At 44.0% G+C, this 24,168-nt stretch overlaps 2 protein-coding genes and 1 long non-coding RNA gene across 15 annotated transcripts in view; 1 reads left to right on the top strand and 2 right to left on the bottom strand.

The window, feature by feature from the left end:
• Positions 1-3,479: 3,479 nt before the first annotated feature.
• On the bottom strand, positions 3,480-9,444 carry DNAJC28 (DnaJ heat shock protein family (Hsp40) member C28). 3 transcript variants are annotated; one of them, XM_050785992.1, is made up of 2 exons: positions 8,769-9,444; positions 3,480-6,762 (listed from the first exon to the last, which is right to left on the bottom strand). In XM_050785992.1, the coding sequence occupies exon 2, from the start codon at positions 6,729-6,731 to the stop codon at positions 5,565-5,567; it is 1,167 nt and encodes a 388-aa protein (XP_050641949.1). In that variant the 5' UTR covers positions 6,732-6,762; positions 8,769-9,444; the 3' UTR covers positions 3,480-5,564. The 3 variants fall into 3 exon arrangements, with proteins under 3 accessions (XP_050641949.1, XP_050641947.1, XP_050641948.1); XM_050785990.1 differs by having other exon boundaries at positions 9,121-9,444; XM_050785991.1 differs by having other exon boundaries at positions 8,685-8,777.
• Positions 9,445-9,511: 67 nt separating this feature from the next.
• Positions 9,512-23,082, top strand: LOC126951674 (uncharacterized). The gene is made up of 3 exons (XR_007724583.1): positions 9,512-9,601; positions 18,760-18,843; positions 19,127-23,082. It is a non-coding gene; the product is annotated as an uncharacterized LOC126951674 (long non-coding RNA).
• GART (phosphoribosylglycinamide formyltransferase, phosphoribosylglycinamide synthetase, phosphoribosylaminoimidazole synthetase) overlaps positions 18,490-24,168 on the bottom strand; it is a 38,490-nt gene continuing 32,811 nt past the window's right edge. For all 11 annotated transcript variants that reach the window (XM_050785968.1, XM_050785975.1, XM_050785964.1 and 8 more), the window contains 4 exons: positions 20,509-20,639; positions 20,091-20,232; positions 18,932-19,047; positions 18,490-18,835 (listed from right to left, as the gene is read on the bottom strand). In XM_050785968.1, coding sequence (XP_050641925.1) covers positions 18,644-18,835; positions 18,932-19,047; positions 20,091-20,232; positions 20,509-20,639 — 581 coding nt within the window. In that variant the 3' untranslated portion in view covers positions 18,490-18,643. The remainder of the gene's footprint in view (positions 18,836-18,931; positions 19,048-20,090; positions 20,233-20,508; positions 20,640-24,168) is intronic.

The following is a 24,168-nucleotide window of genomic DNA, read 5'->3' as shown; positions in this document are numbered from 1 at the left end:
TACAAGCGTGAGCCACTGTGCCCAGCCAAGTAATTATCAATGGAAATCTAAAAAGCATTTTACTTGAGGTATAATGAAGTTAAAGGTTTTGCATCATGGAATTATCACCAAAAACGCCATCCTGGATAATGTTCTCCTATAGCTCTTATACATGGGCTAGGATCTAGGTGTTCAATAAATATGTGCTGAATAAGTTACTTTTGAAATATGTCACAATGCTGGCGTTCCACCAGAAGAGAGGATACAGAAGGGAACACTCTCCTCTCTTTAAGAACCTTTTGAAAGGGGCGGGGGTTGCATGTACCATTTTTGTTTTCATTCTGCTACTAAAATAGTCACTTGACTACACCAAATTGCGAAGAAGCCTGGAAAATGGGGTTTCAGTACTAAGGAAGGAAAACTAGATATTAGGGGACAATTAGAAGTTTCCAAATCTCATCACTTATTTGCGGGGGTGGGTGGGGGAGACATCCCAAAGGGCAGACTGGTTTATTAGGCAGCCTGGGCAACAGAGTGAGACTCTGTCTCAAAAAAAAAAAAAAAGAAGAAAGATATTGGAATTAAGTTGCTGATGTCAACATTTCACTGTCAAGTCTTTAGTAGAATTGTAAATCAGCCTTTAAAATATACCACACATGGCCCGGCGTGGTGGCTCAAGCCTGTAATCCCAGCACTTTGGGAGGCCGAGGGGGCAGATCACAAGGTCAGGCGTTCAAGACCAGCCTGGCCAACATGGTGAAACCCCGTCTCTACTAAAAATACAAAAATTAGCCAGGTGTGGTGGCACTCACCTCTAATCCCAGCTACTCAGGAGGCTGAGGCAGGAGAATTGCTTGAACCCAGGAGTCAGAGGTTGCAGTGAGCCGAGATCACACCACTGCACTCCAGCCTGGGTGACAGAGTGAGACTCTGTCTCAAAAAAAACAAAAACAAACAAAAAAACACAATATTCTGCTTCAGTTCCACCATGTAGCTACTGAAGCATATGTTTTGTTAAATTCCTGTTACCTAAGCACTTCAGAGAGGCTCTCCTAGATTCTGGAGACATTGTGACTTCAGGACCATTTTCAGGTTTGGGCCAGGACAGGTTCTGAAAGATCTACTTCACCTAAAACTGGACAGAAAATGCAGTCCAGTTGGTACAAGTCTATTAAGAGAAAGGAACAATTCAGGCTGTCCTTCACGCTATGCCCCATGGGTTCTAGTTTGTTCTCTCTCAGGGCTGCTTCATGAACTTCTGATAGAGTGGTATTCACTTCCATCTTTTGAGTGTACAAGCCAAATGTGTACCATGGGAATTATCTGAAAGGCTAAAACATGTTGCATAAACAGGTACTTCCCAAAATATTCTCTTTCTCCATATGCTTATGTGGTTATAAAGCAAAAAGACTTCATCTGAATAAGTCTTAGGCAGCTATTAGAACGGTTGTATTTTGATAAAGATGTCTTAAGACTAAGGTCATACTTCCTGTGGGTCTGAAATGGACTCTCTCCTGAAAGGATGGCTACTCAGTGTCAGTCATTTAGGAGAAAAGGTTGATCTTTAGATGGAAAACAAAAAACTAAGGCCTGGAAGATAATTTGACTCCAGCAGAAGAGGAAACACTTCTTTCCACATCTAGACCCTGAAGACAGTGGATACATTTGTCAGTTGGTCTCTTTCAGTTATAAGTAACAGAAAAAAAATCTCAAACTGGCTTAAATAATGAGGAGGATTCTGTGGCTCATGGAACTGGAGGATCAGCGTTACCATGGGTGTTATGGTCTGAGTGATTATGTCTCCTCAAAACTCTTACATTGGGGTACTATATTAGTCCATTTTCACACTGCTGTAAAAACATTACCTGAGCTGGGCGCAGTGGCTCACGCCTGTAATCCCAACACTTTGGGAGGACGACAAGGGCGGATCACGACGTCAGGAGTTCGAGACCACCCTGGCCAACATGGTGAAACTGTCGCCACTAAAAATAAAAAATTGGCTGGGTGTGGTGGCAGGCACCTGTATAGTCCCAGCTACTCAGGAAGCTGAGGCAGGAGAATCACTTGAACCCGAGGGACGCAGGAAGTTGCAGTGAGCCAATATCGCGCCACTGTACTCCAGCCTGGAAGATTTGTTTTTCGGTTTTTTTTTTGAGACAGGGTCTTACTCTTGCCTATGCTGGAGTGCAGTGGTGTGATCAGGGCTCACTACAGCCTTGGCCTCCTGGGCTCAAGCGATCCTCCCACCTCAGGCTCCCAGGTAGCTAGGACTACAGGAATGTGCTACCACACCTGGCTTTTTTCTTTTTCTTTTTTTTTTTTTTTGTAGAGACAGAGTTTCACCATGTTTCCTGGGCTGGTCTCAAACTCCTGGGCTCAAGCAATCCTCTTGCCTTGGTCTCTCAAAATGTTGGGATTACAGGCATGAACCACTGTGCCTGGCCAATCAAAAAGATTTTAAAAAAAATGCATTTAGCATTTAGGGCTGGGTGCGGTGTCTCACGCCTGTAATTCCAGCACTTTGGGAGGCTGAGGTGGGTGGATCACCTGAGGTCAGGAGCTCGAGACCAGCCTGACCAACATGGAGAAACCCCATCTCTACTAAAAATACAAAATTAGCCGGGCGTGGTGGCGCATGCCTGTAATCCCAGCTACTTGGGAGGCTGAGGCAGGGGAATCTCTTGAACCCAGGAGGCAGAGGTTGTGGTGAGCCAAGATTGCACCATTGCACTCCAGCCTGGGCAACAAGAGAAAAACTCTGTCACAAAAAAAAATTAGGTGCCTAGCCCAAAATATTATTACCATTATAACAAAGGACCATTGAATAATCATTATAATAACTTTATTAACATAGACAACATTTACAAACATAAAGTGCACTGTGCTGAAATTAAAAATGTACTGATATTTTCTGGTAACCTTACCTTCTCATTGACCAGTATGAAAATGGTTTTGTTCATCTACGTTGCTGTAATGCAGTTAAGCCTCTTACATCTAATTTCTACTTTTTTTTTTGAGATGGAGTCTTGCTGTGTCACCCAGGCTGGAGTGCAGTGGCGCGATCTCGGCTCACTGCCAGCTCCACCTCTTGGGTTCACACCATTCTGCTAGCCTCCCCAGCATCTGGGACTACAGGTGCACGCCGCCACACCTGGCTAATTTTTTTTGTATTTTTAGTAGAGATGGGTTTCACTGTGTTAGCCAGGATGGTCTTGAGCTCCTGACCTCATGATCTGCCCGCCTCGGCCTCCCAAACTGCTGGGATTACAGGCATGAGCTACTGCGCCCGGCCTCTAATTCCCACTTTTAACAAAAGTCACAAAACTACCGCCTTCTAAAATGTTTTTGGAACTATAGCTCTTATTAAGCAACATTCCATACTGTTCACAATTTTATTTATAGTGATGCTATCATTGTAGAAGTCAAATGACAACTCATTCAATAAAATAATCACATACTATGCCAATTAATGCTGCAGCATCTAAGCTAAAGGCCCAAAATTTCTTTTTTTTTTTTTTTTTGTTGAGACAGAGTCTCGCTTTGTTGCCCAGGCTGGAGTGCAGTGGCCGGATCTCAGCTCACTGCAAGCTCCGCCTCCCGAGTTCACACCATTCTCCTGCCTCAGCCTCCCGTGGCTCACCTGCCACCTCGCCCAGCTAGTTTTTTGTATTTTTTAGTAGAGACGGGGTTTCACCATGTTAGCCAGGATGGTCTCAATCTCCTGACCTCATGATATGCCTGCCTGGGTCTCCCAAAGTGCTGGGATTACAGGTGTGAGCCACCGCGCCCGGCCCTTTGAAGGTGTAGTTTTGTTTGTTGTTTTAACTATCACACATTGTACAAAATAACACGTGCTTCCAAAATGCAGGTGGTGAGTACCTCACTTCTGAACCACTTCTGTAACACAGGACTCTGGATTAAAGAAGGAAACACACCGGCCTCTTTGACCACACTTCACATTCTTCTAGTTGCCAATTCTGTGTGACAAAAGCAATTATCCAAACCTAAAATGTCAGATTTTCTGAAAGCAGATGAGACACAACTATCTCATTAGTATTAACCTCATCATTTGCCAAAGATGCAGATGCAGGAAATTCAGACATCTCGTCTTTGTTTATCAAAGGGTCACTAAGACAGGAAATTTGGTCCATGAGGCAATTAAGTTAGAATCGTCATATGGCTACAAAGCCACTGGGAAGTCTGATTCAAGACATAGGGAGGTTTAGGGTAGATTTTATGGAAATCTAACATTTCAATCTCTGATAAAAGATGAAGCTAGAAGTGAAATTTTACATTGCCACTGAGCCCACGGATTTTTATCACCTCCTGAAAGGTGAGAAATACACTCACACTTTTTAAAAAGTGAACACTGTGGATAAAGCCCGTCACTACTAAAAATACAAAATTAGCTGGGCATGGTGGCGCATGCTTATAATCCCAGCTACTGGGGAGGTTGAGGCAGAAGAATCGCTTGAACCCAGGAGGCGGAGGTTGCAGTGAGCCGAGATTGTGCTATTGCACTCCAGCCCAGGCAATGAGAGTGAAACTCCATTTCAAAAAAAAAAAAGTGGACACTGTACTGGCATGGTGGCTCACGCCTGTAATCCTGGTACTTTGGGAGGCTAAGGCGGGTGGATCACCTGAGGTCAGGAGTTCGAGACCAGCCTGGCCAAAATGGTGAAACCTCATCTCTACTAAAAAAAATATAAAAATTAGCTGGTGGCAGGCACCTCTGATCTCAGCTACTTAGGGGGCTGAGGTAGGAGAATCACTTGAACCCAGGAGGCAGAGGTTGCAGTGAGCCAAGATTGCACTATTGCAATCCAGCCTGGGCAACAAGAGTGAAACTCCATCTCAAAAAAAAAAAAAAGTGGACACTGGAGTTTATTTCTAGAATTGCTAAATCACCTAGCTTCACTGATTTCTGCTGCCAATAAACCATCAAGTTAGACAGGAAAAAGTAGAATCTGCATGGTTGGTATGTTTTTCATTCAGTACCCACAGAGAAGGCCCTCATAAAAAGAAAAGTGCAGTAATTCCAGTAGGCTAATTTCCACCCATATGGAGAGTGTCGCAAAAGTCTTGGAACAGTTTTGAGCCTTAATAAGCTCAGGGGTATAAATCCAGCAAACATGTTTAAAAAAATCATCTGGAGGTTTAATTGGTTAAATTTCATTACACTTAAGTTTTGTGACTTTTGATAACATTATTTTTCGGTTTCCCTGTTGTTAAGTACCTATGTTTGAAAATGGCAACAGTGACTGCTTTTAAGTTAGTTATTACAGCTCAAAACTGCACTAAAACTTTTGGAATTCGTGTATGATTCCTAAGAAACCTGATCCTAGCTCATTTCACTAGATGACTGACACTTTAACACTGGAATGAACTAAATTATTTTCTTTAGTAGGTTATTTTATTTTCTTGCTATATCCTCAGGACAAACTTGATCGGTGTCTCACTCACACATCATTGGGTATGTGATTAGTTTTGTGAAAAGTACAATGGCACAGTTCTTAATATAGCAATAAATCTCATTTTCCATGTTAAGTGTCAGTGGAACTAAGAATGATTTATGATAGTAAACATCAAAATGATCGTATTTTAATAAATTTCCACAGATTCATCCAGTTTAAAAAACCTTTCTTGATTTCAGGTGTTTTCTCTCCTTCTCCTTGATCAAGGTTATTTGGGTTTCCATCTGTGACTTCTTTTGTTTTTATAAAGGTCTCATATATTTTCTGGGCTCTGACAATTTCTTTCTGAGCATCAAAATGGACTTTTTGCCTGGTCAGGATGGGAACAATTAAATTAAAATCATTAATTCGCTTGTTTAATTTTCTGATGTTTTCTTGAAACTGCTCACAAACATGTTTCCACTGTTTCTGTTCAGTTGGTGTCATTGGATTCCCAAGTTTTTTCCTAGACACTAAAATTGCCTCTCTGAGTTGCTCAATAGTATCGCTGATTTCCTTTTGCATAAGGATCCATTCTGGTTGGTATCCGTTATCGATCAGTATTCGGTTCAGGTTGTGAGTCATGGGATCGATGTAAGAACAGTCAGAAAACTTTTTCAGAGGTTTTCCTTTCCCACTGAGATTGTCAAAGTCTCCTTTTGCCATGGATTCTTGAATGAGGTCCTCCACTAAACGCTCTATAGCCTGAGTTATCTTTTGCTGTTTGCTCTGTTTTATATTTTTAACAGTTATACTATCAGGAAAATACTGGCTTTGTAGTTTCTGCTTTTGATATTCCATCACTTGTTCAGTAGCACGGTCTGCCCTAAATTGCCTATATTGCTTCTCTCGTTGAGTTGGAGTCCCAAAACCAATACCTTCAAAACTTAAATAATGCCGGTGTTGGGGTGTTTTATATTTGAATTTTTCTACATCATCTTCTTCTTCACCTTTATTCTGACTCGCATTTGCTTGTTCTATCACATGGGAGAGCACCTTTCTATAAGCTTTTTCAATCCTTATAAATGTTGCAGAATCAGCCGTATTAGAGCCACCGTCAGGATGATATTGCTTGGCAAGCTTATGAAAAGATTCCCTGACTTCATCTGCAGAGCAGCCTTCTTCCACGTTCAGCAGCCTATAATATTCTCTGATCTTCTTTTTGGATTTATGGGTTGACATCATTCTATTTCTAATGATACCAATATATGGAAGCATTTTCACTTGATTAGGAATCACTGTAGCCTTTATCAGGTGAGATCTTAAGATCTGAGCCATCATCACGTACGTTGTATTCATTATTGTACCCAGAGTTCTTCCTAGCAATGATCTATAAAACGACAACAAATATAGGTTGAACAAAGTTGTATTATCAGTTAATTTCTTATTTTCAACAATAAGGTATAAGATACGGCATGAATTTACAAGTACAACAAGGGGCAGTTCTTTTGAATGCTGCTGTCAACTTTTCCTTTTTTCCCCCCCTTTTTTTTCCTTTTGAGACAGAGTCTCTCTGTCTCCCAGGCTGGAGTGCAGTGGTGCCTCCGCCTCCAGGGTTCAAGCGCAATCTCCACCTCCAGAGCCACGCCCAGCTAATTTTTTTGTATTTTTAGTAGAGAAGGGTTTTCACCATGTTGGCCAGGCTGCTCTGGATATCCTGACATGGTGATCCACCCGCTTGGCCTCCCAGAGATTACCGGCATGAGCCATCGCGCCTAGTTTTTTTTTTTTTTTTTTTTTTTTTTTGAGACAGGGTCTTGCTCTGTTGCCCGTGCTGGAGTGCAGTGGCACAATCATGGCTCACTGCAGCATCAACCTCCTGGGCTGAAGCGATCCTCCCACCTCTACCTCTCATGTTGCTGGGACTACAGGCGTGCACCACCACACCTGGCTAATTTCTGTATTTTTGTAGGGATGGGGTTTCGTCATGTTGCCCATCCTGGTTTCCAACTCCTGAGCTCAAACAATCTGCCAGCCTCTGCCTACCAAAGTGCTGGGATTATGGAGGTGAGCCACTGTGCCCGGCCACATTCTTTTTTTTCTTTTTTTGAGACGGAGTCTCACTCTGTTGCCCAGGCTGGAGTGCAACGGCACGATCTCGGCTCACTGTAACCTCCGCCTCCCAGGTTCAAGCGATTCTTCCGCCTCAGCTCCTGAGTAGCTGGGATTACAGGTGTGCAACACCACCCCTGGCTAATTTTTGTATATTTAGTAGAGATGGGGTTTCAACATATTGGCCAGGCTGGCCTCGAATTCCTGACATAAGGTGATCTGCCTGCCTCAGGCTCCCAAAACGCTGGGATTACAAGGGTGAGTCACCACACCCGGCCTGGCTGCATTCATTTTTTTTTTTTTTTTTTTTTTGAGACGGACTCTTGCTCTGTCGCCCAGGCTAGAGTGCAGTAGTGTGACGGCTCACTGCAAACTCCGCCTCCCAAGTTCAAGCGATTCTCCTGCCTCAGCCTCCTGAGTAGCTGGGATTACAGGCGCCCACCACCACGTCCGTCTAATTTTTGTATTTTTAGTAGAGACGGGGTTTCACCATGTTGGTCAAGCTGGTCTCGAACTCCCGACCTTGTGATCCTCCCGCCTCGGCTGCCCAAAGTGCTGGGATTACAGGGGTGAGCCACCGTGCCAGGCACCAGCTGCATTGTTATAGCTATATTTCACTGATGTGGGCAGAAAAATGGAAGTTGATGAAGTTTAGTGTTAATATATTGTGGGGCCAGGCACGGTGGCACATGCCGGTAATCCCAGTACTTTGGGAGGCCGAGGCGGGCGGATCACCTGAGATCAGGAGTTCGAAATCAGCCTGGTCAACATGGCAAAACCCTGTTTCTACTAAAAATACAAAAATTAACTGGGCGCTTGCAGTCCCAACTACTCGGGAGGCTGAGGCAAGAGAATCGCTTGAACCCGGGAGGTGAAGGTTGCAGTGAGCCGAGATCGTGCCACTACACTCCAGCCTGGGCAACAGAGCAAGACTCTGTCTCAAAAAAAAAAAAAAAAGAAAAAAAAATATATAGATAGATAGATAGACAGACAGATAGATATAATCTGGATTCTACCCCTCACTAAACATATATTTTACTAGCGGAAAATTCTTAGAGATCATCTAATCCAATCTTTTCGTTTAATGACAAAACATAGGTCCGGAAGGTTAAGCAATTTAACCAAGTCCCATAACAAGGTGTAAGCAAAATGGTTAGGGGTGGGCACTGTAAAAAAGGAGGCTTGCTTAACTGTCTATACCTCCAGCCGATTATAAACTGCACCGAGAGTCTGCATCATCTCAAGGAGTCTTCTCATAAGACGACTTATGGACAAGGTAGGTACCTGGTCTGACACTGGATTGAATAGAATCAAGTGTCCAAAAGACTTTAAGCTCCACAGCTCGCTAGGAAGGAGCCATCTGCCAGAGGCCAGAAAAACCACGATGAACTGTGAGGCCTCCCAACACGTTTGCTGCTATTGCAATAACATGGTCTCGAAGAGGAGGAAGACTTGTACACTGACAATGGCCAAAAAACACTGGAAGTGGCTTAATTGGAATTGGGATATATAAACGCTAAAGCGGAGCTCCTAAGACCCCCTATTTTCTAGACAATCGGGGCCAACGGTCTGGGAGCCCGCTGCGAAGGTGGTTATCATGGCAAGGGAGGTCGGTCCTGCCCCGCCCCCTCCTCACCTGCGCAGCCCTTGGGTAGGGGTTCCGCGGCTCCCGCGCCCATGCCGCGTCTCTGCGCATGCGTGCGCGGCCCGCCCGTCACTCCCGGTGTCCGTGCAGCGCGCGGTCTCCAGCTGGTGCCTCCGCCAGGCTAGGCCATCTGCCACTTTACCCTGAGGGGCTCAGCGGGTACGGAAGGCAGAATCGTACCTGATTGGGACAGGTGACCTTACCAGGGAAACGGACAATCTTTCGTCAAACGAACTTTACCCCGGAGAACCCATTCAGGGCACCTCAGGACGCTTCGTCCCGGCCTCGGACGACCAGCTCCGCCTCCGTCCCCGCCCCGAGCGGAGGTGGTCGGCCGATTGGGATTGTGGGAGATGTAGTTTGCTAGAAGGGGCGATGTGCGCCTGCGCCTCTCGGGAGGGACTTAGGGAGCGTCGAAAATGATGCAAAGACCGAGTTGGCGGCGTGGGGAGCTGTGGCTCAGAGGGCGAAGGTAACTTTTTGGGGGCTGGGGAAGGCAAGACTGTTTCCCCGGAACGGGCTGAACAGGTTTCTTCGGAGTCACAGAAGGAGCCATGATATATGAGGCTTAAAACCTGCCCTTTTATTAATTCAAGTACTGTTGAGGGGCTGGCGACAGGCCAGAGGACAAAATCAAAATAGGGATCTTCTGGCTTCGAGTTTTCAACCACTGAGGTGGGGACTGAACATTTCCCCTCTCTGTACAGGAAGCAAGTTTTTAAAAAAGGACAAAGAAAAAGGATAAAAAGAAAGGAAAAGGCAGAGGCTTGGGAGTTTTTTGTTTGTTTGTTTGTTTTGAGACGGAGTCTCACTCTGTCGCCCAGGCTGGAGTGCAGGGGCCCGATCTCAGCTCCCTGCAAGCTCCGCCTCCCGGGTTTACGCCATTCTCCTGCCTCAGCCTGGCGAGTAGCTGGGACTACAGGCGCCGCCACCACGCCCGGCTAGTTTTTTGTATTTTTTAGTAGAGACAGGGTTTCACCGTGTTAGCCAGGATGGTCTCGATCTCCTGACCTCGTGATCCGCCCGTCTCGACCTCCCAGAGTGCTGGGATTACAGGCGTGAGCCACCGCGCCCGGCCTGAGGCTTGGGAGTTTTCAGATCTGGGTTGAAAATCTTGTTTCTTCTGCTTGCACCTTAGGCAAGATACCTGCAAAATGAGAGTTGCAATAAATAGCAAACTATAGTAAATGGTATGGCATTGTGCTAAGTGCTTTATGTATATTCTCATTTCCTTTTTTTTTTTTTTTTTTTTTTTTTTTTTTTTTTTTTTGAGACAGTCTTGCTCTGTCTCCCAGGCTGGACTGTGGTGGCGCGATCTCGGCTCACTGCGACCTGCACCTCCCGGGTTTAAGCGATTCTCCTGCCTCAGCCTCCCAAGTAGCTGGGATTACAGGCTTTCACAACCATGCCCGGCTAACTTTTTTGTATTTTTAGCGGAGACCAGGTTTCACCATTTGGCCAGGCTGGTCTCGAACTCCTGAGCTAAGGTGATCCGCCTGCCTCAGCCTTTCAAAGTGCTGGAATTACAGGCATTCATTTAATCTTTACAACAGCCCTCTAAGATAAATGCTGTTATTTTCCCTATTTTACATATAATGAAATAATAATTGTATCAAGTTCATTGACTTTTTTAGGGGGAGAAATTACACAATGTATGTAAACCACTTGGCACTGTGCCTCGCACATTAAGCAATATTTTTTGTTATGACTGTGTCTCCTAAAAGGAGCCAGGAATAGGTATTAGCCTTCTCAGCTTCCGCATCATAAACATTATAATCATTTATTGCCATCTATGTAGGAGCACAGAAAAAGATACAGTATAAACTCTGATTCAGAGGGCTTTAGTTATAAGAAAACAATCAACAAAATACCTCATGTGAAAGAAAATAGGATTTCTGGCTGGGTGCGGTGGCTCACGCCTGTAATCCCAGCACTTTGGGAGGCCGAGACAGCGGATCACAAGGTCAGGAGATCGAGACCATCCTGGCTAACACGGTGAAACCCCGTCTCTATTAAAAATATAAAAAATTAGCTGGGCGTGGTGCCGAGCGCCTGTAGTCCCAGCTACTCGGGAGGCTGAGGCAGGAGAATGGCGTGAACCCGGGAGGCGGAGCTTGCAGTGAGCCGAGATTGTGCCACTGCACTCCAGCCTGGGCGACAAAGCAAGACTCCGTCAAAAAAAAAAAAAAAAAAAAAAAAAGCAGGATTTCTGTACAAGTTAACTCTTCTAGGCAGCATCTTAAACAGCATAAAATAAAAACAGGCCAGGTGAAGTAGCTCATGCTTGTACTCCCAGTGTGGACAACATAGTGAGACTCCATCTGTACAAAACTTTTAAGAAGATTAGCCAGGTGTGATGGTGTCTGCCTGTAATCCCAGCTACACAGGAGGCTGAGGTGGGAGGATCACTTGAGCCCAGGAGTTGGAGGCTGCAGTGAGCCATGATCGTACCATTGCTCTCCAAACTAAGCAACAGAGTGAGACCTGGCCACTAAAAAATTTTTAAAAAGAAAAATAAGGCCAGGCACAGTGGCTCATGCCTGTAGTCTCAGCACTTTGGGAGGCTGAGGCAGGCGGATCACCTGAGGTCGGGAGTTTGAGACCAGCCTCACCAACATGGAGAAACCCCATCTCTCTAAAAATACAAAAAATTAGCTGGGCATGGTGGCACATGCCTGTAACCCCAGGTACTCGGGAGGCTGAGGCAGGAGAATCGCTTGAACCCAGGAGGCGGAGGTTGCAGTGAGCCGAGATCGCGCCACTGCACTTCAGCCTGGGTGACAGAGTGAGACTCCGTCTCAAAAAAAAAACAAAAAAAAAGAATGACATGGTTCGGTAGATACAGCCACGGAAAGGTAGTCACTATGTTTTGTGAATAAATAGGTATTGCTAAACTATGTTCAAGAAGCGATGGACCAATTTGCACCACCAACATATTTGGGAATGTCTGTTACTCCACACTCTTGGGAACACACAGTAGTCTCTTTTTAATCTTTGCAGTCTAATAGGTGTATATCAACACACACACTTAAGATTCCTTTATTGTAATTATTGGCTGGGTGCGGTGGCTTACACCTGTAATCCCAGCACTTTGGGAGGCCGAGGCGGGCAGATCACCTGAGGTCAGGAGTTCGAGACCAGCCTGGCCAACATGGTGAAACCCCATCTCTACTAAAAAGACAAAAATTGGCCGGGTGTGGTGGTGGGCACCTGTAATCTCAGCTACTTGGGAGGCTGAAGCAGGAGGATCATTTGAACCCAGGAGGCAGATGTTGCAGTGAGCTGAGATCACTCCATCGCACTCCAGCCGGGATAACAAGAGCAAGACTCCGTCTCAAAAAAAAAAAAAAAAAAAAAAAAGATTTCTTTATTGTAATTACTAAGGTAGTAAGGAATTACTGCTCTCCATCCTTCTAGTCCACAAAGCTGGTGGGATAAACACTGGTTATTTTGATGATGCATTTGCACAAGGAGGTGGGTAAATCAAGATGGTGTTCACACAGCTGTCTCCCTCCAGATGACCTGGTCACTTCTCCACTCTTTGGGCTGAATTGTGCCCCCCATATTGAAGCCCTAACCCCCAGTACTTTAGAATGTGACCGCATTTGGAGATGTTATTTAAAGAGGTGATTAAGTTAAAATGAGGCTGTTAAGGTGGGTGATAATCCAATCTGACTGGCGTCCTTATAAAAGGAGGAAATTTGGCTGCAGAGAGACACCAGGGTTGTGCACGCGCGGAGCAAAGTCCCTGTGAGGACACAGGGAGAAGGCAGCCATCTGCCTGCCAAGGAGAGGCCTCAGGAGAAACCCACCCTGCAGACACCTTGATCTTGGACTTCCAGTCTCCAGGACTATGGGAGAATAACGGTCTCCTGTTGTTGAAGCCCCAGTCTGTGGTGCTTTGTCACATCAGCCCCACCAAACCAACACAGCAGGTATCTTTGATCCTTATACGTCCCTTCAGTAGGTCCCAGGGATTTGTGTTACCCAAACTGTTTCCTCCCAGATGGAAAACTCTGAAAGCAGGCAGAAGCTTTCCCCCTCATTTTCCTCTTGCTGAATACACCCTGCCCCGAAGGACCAGCTCTGGGCTGCTGCCTCCTGCTTTCCTCTTTCGGAGTCATTCTGCCACCGTGGAGATTTGGATTTGGGTGAGCTGTGCTGGGGGTGGGATGTGGGGCAGAGCCTCCTCATCCGAAGAAAGACAGGAATTTCTGATTCTGGGATTTCGGGTGTGCTGAAGGGTGCTTGTGCAGATGGCACGGACTCTTCTCTCTTCTTGCTGTAGTTGGCCTCTAAGAGAAACGCACCAGAAGCTCGTTCTCCGCTCTTTGAGACAGGCTTCTTCAAGCTTCGTGGCGTCTTTCTCTCTTCTGGGTCCCCCTACTGCACAGCCTACTCATACCCATGTCCTTGGCTGGCTCCGCCCTTCTCACGTGATTGGTGCTCTCAGATTCCATGCCTCTACGTTATGTTCATGATGTACTCTCTCTTGCCAACGCCAATGCCTAAACCTCCTCCTCGAAGCTAATGATTGACCCCGGAGTGGTGTCACAGTGTTGAATACAGGAATCCCTCAAGGTATACAAGGAAGTCCCACCTCCCCTCTGAGCATCATCCCTCCCTCATTTTGCAAAAGAAAGGCACACCTCTCACTTACCCCAGACTGTTAACACCTTCCAGGCAGCAAAGGCGCAATTGAAAAGGTTGATTTACTATGGGTGCTGAAGAAGGGAAATTAATCCTTTACAGATTGGATGGTTTGGCCAGGTGTAATGGTTCACACCTGTAATTTCAGAACTTTGGGAGGTTAAAGGGGGAGGATTGCTTGAGTTTAGGAGTTGGAGAGCAGCCTGGACAACACAGTGAGACCCTAACTCTATAAAATACAAAAATTAGCCAGGCATGGTGGCACAAGCCTGTAGTCCCAGCTACTCAGGAGGCCGAGGTGGGGGTTGCAGTGAGCCAAGATCGCGTCACTGCACTAAAGCCTGGGCAACAGAGTGAGACTCCCTCTCAAAAAAAAATTGCATGGTTTCCAATAATTGGTTTTCAACAAAAGTAAAGGAGGATCTAATAGACTCCTCAACTGAATATTTCATTTAAAATGATTTTCAATGGTATATTTTCCTGGTGCATGTAATTGAAGCTTTCAAGGAGTTGAGTGATACTGTTATAACAACTATTTTTTTTTTTTTTCCTGTGACTTTCTGGAGTTTGGTGATGTAGGAAATTTAAAATGCTGTTTGGGGCCAGGCGCAGTGGCTCACACCTGTAATCTCAGCACTTTGGGAGGTTGAAGTGGGCGGATCACCTGAGGTCAGGAGTTCGAGACCAGCCTGGCCAACATGGTGAAACCCTGTCTCTACTGAAAATATAAAAATATAAAAATTAGCTGGGAGGCCGGGCATGGTGGCTCATGCTTGTAATCCCAGCACTTTGGGAGGACAAGGCGGGCGGATCACATGAGGTCGGGAGTTCGAGACCAGCCTGACCAACGTGGAGAAACCCCATCTCTACTAAAAATACAAAAATTAGTTGGGTGTGGTGGTGCGTGCCCGTAATCCCAGCTACTCTGGAAGCTGAGGCAGGAGAACCACTTGAACCCGGAAGGCAGAGGTTGCAGTGAGCTGAGATGGCACCACTGCACTCCAGCCTTGGTGACAGAGTGAGACTCTGCCTCAAAAAAAAAAAAATTGTTGTTGAGGTTTCAGTGTCCATAGATATTTCAATTCATGAAACTTTCGTTTTATAAAGCAAAATCAACTTGTAATATTAAAATCTTCACATCTTTATTGCAATGCTCAGAATACAGGTGGGCTTAGGAGTTAGCTTCTTAAATAAGGTTACACATGAGGACGAGGCAGGTGGATCACCTGAGGTCAGGAGTTGGAGACCAGCCAGGCCAACATGGTGAAACACTGTCTCTACTAAAAATACAAAAATTAGTTGGGTGTGGTGGTGCGTGCCCGTAATCCCAGCTACTCTGGAAGCTGAGGCAGGAGAACCACTTGAACCCGGAAGGCAGAGGTTGCATTGAGCTGGGATCGCACCACTGCACTCCAGCCTGAGTGACTGAAGTGGGGTTTCACTATGTTGGCCAGGATGGTCTTGATCTCATGACCTGGTGATCTGCCTGCCTCGGCCTCCCAAAGTGCTGGGATTACAGGCGTAAGCCACCAAGGCCAGCTAGTCTTTTTTTTTTTTGAGAAAATGTCTCACTCAGGCTGGAGTACAGTTGTGCGATCACAGCTCTCTGAAGCTTCGACCTCCTGAGTTCAAGGAATCCTCCTACCTCAGCCTTCCAAGTAGCTGGGACTACAGGTGTGTGCCACCATGCCCAATTTTTCTATTTTATTTGTAGTGATGGGGGTCTCACTATGTTGTCCAGGCTGGTCTTAAACTCCAGGGTTCAACTGATCCTCCTACCTGGGCCCTCCAAAGTGCTGGGACTACAGGTGTGAGCCACCATGCCTGGCCACATGTGGTCATTTATGACTGAATTCTTTCACTTAGCATAATGTTTCAAGGTTCACCCACACTGTAGCATGTGTTAGTATTTCATTCCTTTTTATAATTGAATAGCATTCAATGTATGGATATATCTATGGATATAGCTATCCATACATTTATCAGTTCATTTGCTGATGAACATTTGCACTGACTCCACTTATAAATCGGTTTTTAACTGTTAATTAACATTTGGCTCCAGATAAAGGAAAATGATCTAACATTGTGGTAAATGTCAAATTTATATGGCTTGTGAAAGAACGACTGTCAGAGATGGTGTCTTTTAAACAGTGGAGGAGGCAAGTGTATGCATTAGAATTGCTGAAAAACACTTTGGGAGATAAAGACAATTTTGGTTTTAAAAAAGCCAAAAAAGGGCTTTTTCCCAAGGTTTATCTTCCCTACTAGAATCTTCTTCCTACTAACTCAAGGAAAATCCTACAGGGAGTTTTAGATTATAAAGAAAGCCTTTAATGTTGATGTATTAAAAAATCTCCCACCTGGCTGCTATATACAGCCAAGTTTTGTTTTCTTGGAGACAGGGTCTCTGTTGTTCAGGCTGGAGTGCAGTGGCACGATCACAGCTCACTGCAGCTTCAACTTCCTGGAATCACGTGACCCTCTGACATCAGCCTCCTGAGTAGCTGGGACTACAGGCACAAGCCACCACACCCAGCTAATTTTTGTCATTTTTGTAGAGATAAAGTCTCGACATATTGCCTAGGCTGGTCTTAAACTCCTGGGCTCATGCGATCTTCCCACCTCGGCCTTCCAGAGTGCTGCTGGCTTTGTACAGGCGTGAAGCACCACACCCAGCCCAGTCAAACAGCCAAATCTTACAGTCTGAGTCTGGGGGCTTTTATAACAACATTACATGAGTTAATGAAGTTTTTTTTTTTTTTTTCCAATTTGTTTTACTTCAGTTCTCTCGCTTATAATCCAAAGAATCCTGGCAAATACAAAAAACAACTACTATAGGAGGTACTCTTGGGGCCTGCCGATTACCAGTAGAAGAGAGTTTTGTTAGAATCCTTCTTCACTTCTAGCCCCTGCCAACAAATATCCAGAAGGGAGAGTGCAGTAGGAAAAGTTAGGGAACCATCACAGTGATGCAGCTGGAATGCCATATTATCATAGAAAGACACTTAGAGGTCCTAGGGTCAGGTTCAAGTCTGAATTCCACTTAAAAACCAAAGAGGTCAGCCGGGTGCAGTGGCTCACGCCTGTAATCCCAGCACTTTGGGAGGCCAAGGTGGGCAGATCACCTGAGGTTGGGAGTTTGAGACCAGCCTGACCAGCCCGGAGAAACCCCATCTCTACTAAATATACAAAATTAGCTGGGCGTGGTGGTGCATGCCTGTAATCCCAGCTACTCAGGAGGCTGAGGCAGGAGAATCACTTGAACCAGGGAGGTGGAAGTTACAGTGAGCCGAGATTGTGCCACTGCAATCCAGCCTGGATAATAAGAGTGAAACTCCCATCTCAAAAAAAAAAAAAACAAAAAAAAAAAAAACAAAAAAAACAAAGAGGCCGGGTGTGGTGGCTCACACTTGTAATCCCAGCACTTTGGGGGCCAAAGCAGGCAGATCAAATGAGGCCAGGAGTTGCAGACTAGCCTGGCCAACGTGGTGAAATCCTGTCTCTACTAAAAATACAAAATGAGCCGGGTGTGGCAGTGTACGCCTGTAATCTCAGCTACTCAGGAAGCTGAGGCAGGAGAATCACTTGAACCCAGGAGGCAGAGGTTGCAGTGAGCCGAGATTGTGCCACTGCACCCCAGCCTGGGCGACTGAGCGAGACTGTCTCATCAAAACAACTGTATGAATGACATTTGCCTACTTTAATCGACGAGGGAATAGAGAGAGTGGATGAGAAACATGCCTAGTTTTATGCTTGAATCTAGAAGCCACCAACTCTCCCTCTAATCCTCTAGTGACTTACAGAGAAGTATGGATCTTTATAAACCACAGGATAACTAAACTTTACTGAAGCTAAAATCTGGGGATTACAGAAACTGTCAATAATTAGAGGAACGTTTAATGATACTTCAAAGCATAAAGGATACTATCCTTCAGAAATGGGAGCTATACAGAAATCTTAACACACCAGATTATGATCACGATGATCAGAAAAGTCTCAAATCAGATATACAATATAAGGAAGAGATACTGCCTCGTTAGACTTGGGGAAGAGGTAAGTCACTTGACATTGATCAGAAGGAGGCTGGGCAACTTTTACACAGTGGAATTTATAACCAAGATTATAAACGGAACCCAGGTGATACACTTAGGCTTGTCCTCATGTTTCTTTTCTCCATTTTAACTCAGATACATCCAGCAGTCATGGCTTCAAAAGCATATGATCAAAGATTAGAAAACATATAACTTACTATTTTTTTGAGACGGAGTCTCGCTCTGTTGCCCAGGCTGGAGTGCAGTGGCGTGATCGTGGCTCACTGCAACCTCCACCTCCTGGGTTCAAGCGATTCTCTTGTCTCAGCCACCTGAGTAGCTGGGATTACAGGCGCGTGCCACCACGCCCAGCTAACTATTACTTGTATTTTTCGTAGAGATGAGGTTTCACTGTGTTAGCCAGGATGGTCTCGATCACCTGACCTTGTGGTCCGCCTGCCTCGGCCTCCCAAAGTGCTGGGATTACAGGCATGAGCCACCGTGCCTGGCCGAAAACACATAACTTACAAAAATGGAGGTGATTCCTCATGTTGTCAGACAATACCAGCAACAACAACAACAACAAAAAAGAGGTGGTGACGGTCAGAAAAAGAGCATAAAAAAGACCAAGATACCTGTATGTCTCAGATATGCTACACTAACCAGTCTTGTTTTTAATGTCTCTATTTATTAAAAAATAGCAGATGAAGTAAGGGTGAGGTCTTTTTTGTCTTTTAGCAGTTTTTCTTTTGGGCCAAGTTCATGATAAAAAACCACCATGCAAACAGCAAATAATTCTTTCAAAACTGGCCCCATTTCTGAATTAGAAGGCTTCATTCCTCTTTAACCCAACAGATCTTGCCATTTTCTCCAAGCTGTACAGTTCCACTGGCCACCAACTGGAGGGCTGCAGGAAATGTTTTATGTTCTGCTAATTTTACTCTTTCAGAAAGAGTTGCAACAGTATCACCCCTCTTCACGGGAACAGCTTCTTGCAAAATAATTTGTCCAGCATCTACATCTTCCTGGAAAAGTAAGCAAAAGTTTTGAACATTACCTTCTAGCCAGTGTAATTTACATCTGACTACTAATATTATGTTGGTAGAAAAAGACATACTCACAGCTACAAAGTGTACAGTACACCCAGTAACTGTGACTCCAGTTTCCAGGGCTTGCTCATGGGCATTCGAACCCTTAAAAGAAGGGAGCAAGGATGGGTGGATATTGAGCATTTTTCCTAAAAATTAAAAAAAGCATAGCGGTCAGAATTTAAAAATCCTGGGTATTCTGTTAAAGGAATATGTTTTTCTATCTAGATCTGAAGTCAAACAGGAGTTGGATTCTGGGATGGATGTTTTCTTTGCCAAACACAGAAATGAGGTAAAAGGAAGTAAGTTCTCATCCACAAAGGTCCCGGAAGTAGCAAGTACCCGCCTTGCACAGCCAAAGGCATGCTGGGATGCTCTGAACAGACACTCATGGTGACAGGAAGGTGGGGAGTTCAAGCTGATACCAGCTTGTTGCTGGCACATACTATTAAAAAGAAGCAAGAGGTTCTTACATAGTGTCTACGTGCTTGACTTCTAACCACAAAGTGACCTGTCCACCAGACAGATGCTAGATTAGTTCTGTGTGGCTCATGTCACCAAAGGCATTGTTGATTTTATATCACACCACAAGTGCTCTAACTACATTCACCTAAGAATACATAAAGTCTTTGGAGGGAAAATGCATTTATTGTCCAACTGTGTGGCCAACTGTGTGCACACATACACAAACAGGATGCAGTCCAGGCTTTTGGGGAGAAGGCAGTAACATAGATAGTATGTGTTTTCTGGCAATAACCTCCTCCTTGCCAACGTCTGGCAATGGTCTGTTTCCTGAGAGAGGATGGACTCTTCCTTTCGGGACATACGGAATCATTCTCTTTTGCTTCTAAACAAGTAAAGGAAGGTTCCGAATATTTATTCAGAAGATGAAATATTATCTTTGGAGTAATGTGAAACAAAACTAAGCTACATTAGAAAAAGTGATTAATTACAGCAAGCCAAAGTAAATGGATAGAGAGCAGATTAATAAATCATCATTGGGTCATTCTTTAGAGTAAAACAAAGGAAATCAAACTGTGACCTGTGTTGAAGTATTAATAAAATATCACAGTCAAACAGGAGTTGGATTTCTGGGAAGGGTGTTCACTACTGGGATTGTCTGGCAAGTTAACTGTTCTGGAGACCATTTTCAATTGATTTCTCAATGTAATATCAAATAATTTTTGCTCACCATTCCACTTTCGGACAAAGGGGCCAGAAAGAATTCTCATGAATCCTGCAAGACAGACTATGTCTATGGAGAACTCTTCAAGGACTAGGTCAATTGCATTGTCAAATTCTACACGATTTTTATACAGTTTATGATTAATTACCTGTAACAGAAAAAGATAAGCACAACCTTTTTCAATGAATTACCAAAAATAATTAAAAACTCAACCTTTACACAGCCCATACTTCACTTCTTTGTAAAGATATACCTGATAGAGAGATTATTAAGAAAGGGACAGGATGAAGGAGAAGGCAAGGCCAGCACCCACCGACAATGGCAGAAGTCTAAAGAATAAGTGCCCCACAGACCAAGGTCCAGTGAGGGCAGATTATGAGCTTAAATATGGCCCACAGGAAAGATATTTTCCCAAGTCACTTACTCTAGTGGGAATACCAGCTCTTTCTGCTTTATCTAACCCAGCTACTGCGGCTTTGTTGGAGATAACAACATCAATTTGTGCAGAGCTATTTGGTTCCCGAGTACTGTCTATAAGTGCTTGCAGGTTCGATCCTGAGAAGGGAGAAAAACAACAGTGAGTTCATACTTTTTTTTGAGACAGAGTCTCACTGTCGCCCAGGCTGGGAGTGCAGTGGCACGATCTTGGTTCACTGCAACCTCTACCTCCTGGGTTCAAGGAATTCTCCTGCCTCAGCCTCCCAAGTAGCTGGAATTACAGGCATGTGCCACCACGCCTGGCTAATTTTTTTATATTTTTAGTAGAGATGGGGTTTCACCATGTTGACCAGGCTGGTCTGGAACTCCTGACATTAGGTGATCTGCCCACCTTGGCCTCCCAAAGTATTGGGATTACAGGCGTGAGCCACTGTACCTGGACTCACACTTCTTAAAAAAAGAGATGTGCTGTTTTGAATAGGGGACTGTCAAATTTTCTGAATAAATGTCTTGGAAAAGACTGGTGATATGTGAGGCTTCTAAATTCCCTTTCTCTTGGCATAGGCAACTAAAGTAAATATGGAAAAAGCTTCTGTATAGCAATGGAAACAATCAACAAAGTAAGGAGACAACCCACAGAATGGGAGAGAATATTTGTAAACTATCCCTCTGACAAGGGATTAATAACCAGAATATATAAGGAGCTTAAACAATTTATTAGGGAAAAATCTAATACTCTGATTAAACATGGGCAAGAGATCTGAATAGACATTTCTTAAAACACACAAATTGCAAACAGGTATATAAAAAGGTGCTCAACATCATTGATCATCAGAGAAATGCGAACCAAAACTACGACGACGTATTGTCTCACCCCAGTTAAAATGGCTTTTATACAAAAGACAGGCAATAACATGCTGGCGAAGATGTGCAGAAAAGGGAACCATCACACACTATTGGGAATGTAAATTAGTACAATTATCATGGAGAACAGTTTGAAGGGTCCTCAAAAATTAAAAAAAAGAGCTACCATATGATCCAGCAATCCCATTGCTAGGTATATACCCAAAAGAAAGAAAATCAGTGTATCAAAGAGATAATCTGCAGTTTCATGTTTATTCTCCATAGCCAAGTTGGAAGCAACCTAAATGTTTATCAGCAGACAAATGGATTAAGAAAATGTGGTACATCACATAATGGAGTGCTATTCAGCCATAAAAAAGAATGAGATCCTGTCATTTGCAACAATATGGATGGAACACGAGATCATTAAGTTAAGTGACATAAGTCAAGCACAGAAAGACAAACCTCACATGTTCTCACTTACTTGTGGGAGCTAAAAATTAAAACAGTTGAACTCATGATGATAGTGCAATGATGGTTATCAGAGGCCAGGAAGGGTATTGGGAGAGACAGGGAGAGGGGATGCTAATGGGTACAAAAATATAGTTAGAACGAACAAAATCTAGTGTTTGGTAGCATAACAGGGTGACTATAGTCAACAATAATATATTACACATTTTAAAATAACTGAAAGAGGCTGGGCGCGGTGGCTCACGCCTATAATCCCAGGACTTTGGGAGGCCAAGGCAGGTGGATCACCCTGAGGTCAGGAGTTCGAGACTAGCCTGACCAGCCTGGCCAACATGACGAAACCCCATCCCTACTAAAAACACAAAAAATGAGCCCGGCATGGTAGCAGGCACCTGTAATCCCAGCTACTCAGGAGGGTGAGGCAGAAGAATCGTTTGAAACTGGGAGGCAGTGTTTGCAGTGAGCCAAGATTGTGCCACTGCACTCCAGCCTGGGCGACAGAGTGAGATTCTATCTCAAAAAACCAAACAAACAACACACTGAAATAATATAACTAGATTGTTTGTAACACAAAGAAAGAATAAATGCTTGAGGTGATGAATACCGGGACGTGATTATTACAGGTTGTATGGCTGTATCAAAAGATCTCATGTACCCCATAAATATATATACCTACCATGAACCCATAAAAATTAAAAATTAAAAAAATTCCCTTCCTCTTGGGATAATGGATTAATAGATTGTGAAAAGCACGGATATTCCTGGATGGCCTCCAGTTCCATCCATATTGCTGCAGATGATGTGGTTTAGGATATGTAATTGCTCCTACAAATATTGTATCTTATGATCTAGCATTGTAGTAGAAACAGTATAACATTATGTCAAAACTGACTGATGAGAAATAAGCTGCTTAATTAAGCAAGAAAAATTGACCCTCTCAAGAACCACTATGCTATGACCATTACAATAGTTTCTTTAAAAAAATTTTTTTTACATTTAGATTCAGGGGTACACACGCTTGTTTAGTACATGGGAATATTGTATAATGGTGGGGATTGGGCTTCTAGTGTACCTATTACCTACATAGTGAACATTATACTTGATAGAAAAATTTTCAACCCTCACCCCTTCTCCCACACTTCCCTGTTTTGTCTACTGTTTCCATCTTTTTCTTTTTTCTTTTTCTTTTTTTTTTTTGAGGTGGAGTCTTGCTCTGTCGCCAGGCTGGAGTACAGTGGTGCGATCTTGGCTCACTGCAACCTCCGTCTCCCGGGTTCAAGCGATTCTCCTGTCTCAGCCTCCAGAGTAACTGGGACTACAGGCGTGCGCCAGCACGCTCAGCTAATTTTTGTATTTTTAGTGGAGACAGGGTTTCACCATGTTGGCCAGGATGGTCTAGGTCTCTTGACCTCATTATCTGCCTGCCTCAGCCTCCCAAAGTGCTAGGATTACAGGCATGAGCCACAGCGCCTGCCCCTATTGTTTCCATCTTTATGTCCACATGTACCCACTGTTTAGCTCCTACTCATGAGAACATGCAACATCTGGTTTTCTGTTTCTGAGGCAGTTCACTCAGGATAACGGCCTCCAGTTCCATCCATATTGCCGCAAATGATGTGGTTTTATTCTTTTTTATGGCTGCACCTTACAATAGTTTCTTTGCTTTATTATCAACTTGGGCCTAAAATACATTAAAACCTTAAGATCGACTTGTAAAGCAATTAAACTTCTGGGAATGAATCCTGAAGAAATATCAGAGCTGGGTGTGGTGCTGCATGCCTGCAGTCCCAGCTACTCCGCGAGCTAATAAGGTGGAAGGATTGCTTGAGGCCACAGCTGGAAGCTGCAGTGTACTATGATTGCATCTGTGAATAGCTACTGTACTCTAGCCTGGGCAACATAGCAAGACTGTCTCAAAAAGAATCATGATGATCTTGGCCATCAAATTAAAAAAAAATCAGATACGCATTTAAGAACATACTGAATATTTGCAAGAATGTTCATAGCAATGTTACTTACAATAGAGGGAAAAAAATCAGGCTACATCCATCTGAGAGAATACAATACTCATTACTTTACCCCTTTATCCATAAAGGTCAAACATAATAATATAACAATAAAATATAACAATAAATAATATAACATATATTCTTAATAATATAACAATAAAAATTCCTCAACTGTTTTCAGACTTTTCAACAACAAAGCTATGATACAAAATGAGCTGGAACTTCAATCTTTTCTGGCTTCTCTTTAACCGGCTTTCTGAAATCCTCTACTTTTTTCTTTGGGAGCGGTCTCAAATTCCTAAGAAAAGTGGAAAGCCTAAGAA

Source organism: Macaca thibetana, chromosome 3, assembly GCF_024542745.1.
Source record: "Macaca thibetana thibetana isolate TM-01 chromosome 3, ASM2454274v1, whole genome shotgun sequence".
Classification (NCBI taxonomy): domain Eukaryota; kingdom Metazoa; phylum Chordata; class Mammalia; order Primates; family Cercopithecidae; genus Macaca; species Macaca thibetana.
This window is presented reverse-complemented; position numbering and strand designations above follow the sequence as displayed.

Excerpts from the sequence above, each read along its gene's own strand:
- DNAJC28 (XM_050785992.1), bottom strand. The coding sequence starts at position 6,731 with ATGAATACAACGTACGTGATGATGGCTCAGATCTTAAGATCTCACCTG.